The sequence below is a fragment of the Engraulis encrasicolus genome, chromosome 18 (genome assembly GCF_034702125.1).
Source record: "Engraulis encrasicolus isolate BLACKSEA-1 chromosome 18, IST_EnEncr_1.0, whole genome shotgun sequence".
NCBI lineage: Eukaryota > Metazoa > Chordata > Actinopteri > Clupeiformes > Engraulidae > Engraulis > Engraulis encrasicolus.
Genome location: NC_085874.1, coordinates 9,884,935 through 9,887,434, shown reverse-complemented (window position 1 = coordinate 9,887,434; position 2,500 = coordinate 9,884,935). Strand labels below are relative to the sequence as shown.

The 2,500-nt window shown below is 45.6% G+C and overlaps 1 protein-coding gene across 1 annotated transcript in view; it reads right to left on the bottom strand.

The window, feature by feature from the left end:
- The window catches only part of mthfd1l (methylenetetrahydrofolate dehydrogenase (NADP+ dependent) 1 like), a 33,478-nt gene that overhangs the window by 9,969 nt on the left and 21,009 nt on the right, over window positions 1–2,500 (bottom strand). Inside the window, exons 20-21 of the mRNA XM_063222967.1 lie at window positions 2,259–2,370; window positions 1–31 (exon numbers count right to left, since the gene is read on the bottom strand). The exon at window positions 1–31 is cut by the window's left edge and continues 109 nt beyond it. Coding sequence (XP_063079037.1) covers window positions 1–31; window positions 2,259–2,370 — 143 coding nt within the window. The remainder of the gene's footprint in view (window positions 32–2,258; window positions 2,371–2,500) is intronic.

Below are 2,500 nucleotides of genomic sequence, written 5' to 3'. Positions count from 1 at the left end.
CCGATATCCGCCCCAAAACCAGCCTCAGTTACTACACACACACACACACACACACACACACACACACACACACACACACACACACACACACACACACACACACACACACACACACACACACACACACACACACACACACACACACACACACACACACACACACACACAGTTGATGTTCTCCATGCCGATATTGGCCCCAAATGTTTACTTAGAAAATGTATGTGACCCTGTGTGTGTGTATGAGTGACAGTGTGTGATACAGAGACACAGATAGATGTGAGAAAAATAAGACAGGAGAGGAGAGGAGGGCAGGGCAGGACAGGAAAGGAGAAGTGAGGAGAGGAGGGTATTGGAGGTGAAAGCAGAGGGGTGGAGAGGAGAGGAGAGGAGGGGAGAGGAGAGCCGAGCAGAGCAGATGAGAGGAGAGGAGAAGAGAGGAGTGGAGATCAGAGGAGTGGAGAGTGGTGATTGCATACTACTGAATACTACTGACCTAAACACATTTCACATTTCAACCATCTAACAATTTAACGCTCATTTTTAACATTTCAGTTCACAGCTCTTGAATTAAAGGCCAGTTTGCCGGCCATCCTCTGGGTGCATAGCAACTGTTTCCACGACGATGACATTAGTAAACAATTGTAGCGGATGTAGCGAGATTACACAACTTGCAAATAAGTTGTTTATTCTTAGCAGTGAGTGTTGCCGTTAAATAAACAATATTTCGGTGAATGGGTCTGGAGGAGTGGCCACCAGACAAGGCCCAGTGAGCAAACAACACAACAAAATTGCATTTATGCCTCACCCATGCAAGGGGGCAGCCACTAATGGCGCCCCAAGTGAGCAGTGCAGTTGGACGGTACCATGCTCAGGGTATCTCAATCATAGAGGAGGATGGGGGAGAGCACTGGTTAATTACTCCCCCTACCAACCTGGCGTGTTGGGAGTCAAACTGGCCACCTTTGGGCTACAGGTTATTGTGTGTGGGCACAGGAGTGCAGCAGTAACCTGTGTGTGTGTGTGTGTGTGTGTGTGTGTGTGTGTGTGTGTGTGTGTGTGTGTGTGTGTGTGTGTGTGTGTGTGTGTGTGTGTGTGTGTGTGTGTGTGTGTGTGTGTGTGTGTGTGTGTGTGTGTGTGATAATTAGCTTACTCTTTTCATTAGCCTTGCATAGAGTATTATGTTAGTGTTTATGTATTCTGTATTGGGTTAGACATGTTTAGATAGGCTATTATTAGACTATTGATTTTTGTATTTCTTGTGAATACTACACATTTTTTGTTATTTGTATACTACCCCTTTGGTGTCAAATAAAGAAGGATATAATTATAAATACCTGCCTTTCCAGCTGAGAGACTTTGAGACATATTCAATCAAGACACATACTCTCTCCCTCTCTCTCTCTCTCTCTCTCTCTCTCTCTCTCTCTCTCTCTCTCTCTCTCTCTCTCTCTCTCTCTCTCTCTCTCTCTCTCTTTCTCTCTCTCTCCCTGTCTCTCGCTCTCATTCATATCATTCCATTCATTCCACAGCAAAGAGGAGTGAGAGGAACGGGGGAGCAGAGAGAAAGATGGAAATGTGTGAGTGGGAGTGTGTGTGTGTGTGTGTGTGTATTACCTACATATCCGTGTTCCCCCACTATCTTGAGAGTCAGTCTGGGTGTGTGTGTGTGTGTGTGTGTGTGTGTGTGTGTGTGTGTGTGTGTGTGTGTGTGTGTGTGTGTGTGTGTGTGTGTGTGTGTGTGTGTGTGTGTGTGTGCGCAAGTAGGATCTAGGGTTGGTGGCAGCTGTTACTGAGTAGGCGCCCCATTTTGGATTTGACAGGGTTTTGTCTCTTTTAAAAGGTGGATGCTGCCCATTCATAAATGTTACCCTTTCCATAAACATTTGCCGCCACCATCAAATTCCAAGTATTCATTAAGACTGGGAAAATTTCACTTTTCATACATGAAAAGGGGGATCTTCTCCATTGTCCAAGATTTTGAATGTCCAGATATAGAGATTTTAGATGTAAACTGTACTTTGGTCATACTAGCAATAAATAATGGTTCATTATTTATTAAATATTCATGAAAAGATCTGCTTCAATGAGCAGCATAGTTGCAATACCTACTCTGGCCACCATCCTACACAGTGCACCTTGAAGTGTGTGTGTGTGTGTGTGTGTGTGTGTGTGTGTGTGTGTGTGTGTGTGTGTGTGTGTGTGTGTGTGTGTGTGTGTGTGTGTGTGTGTGTGTGTGTGTGTGTGTGTGTGTGTATTACCTACGTAACCCTCCTCTCCCACTAGTTTGAGTGCCAGCCTGTCAGCGATCACCGATGAGTTGCCGTGGGCGATGTTGGCAAACGGCCCCGCATGCACAAACACTGGACTACCCTGAAAACGTGCACGCACACGAGCGCACACACACACACACACACACACACACGATCATTAATACACACACACACACACACGCATTAATACACACTCACACATTAATACACACACACACATTGATACGCAC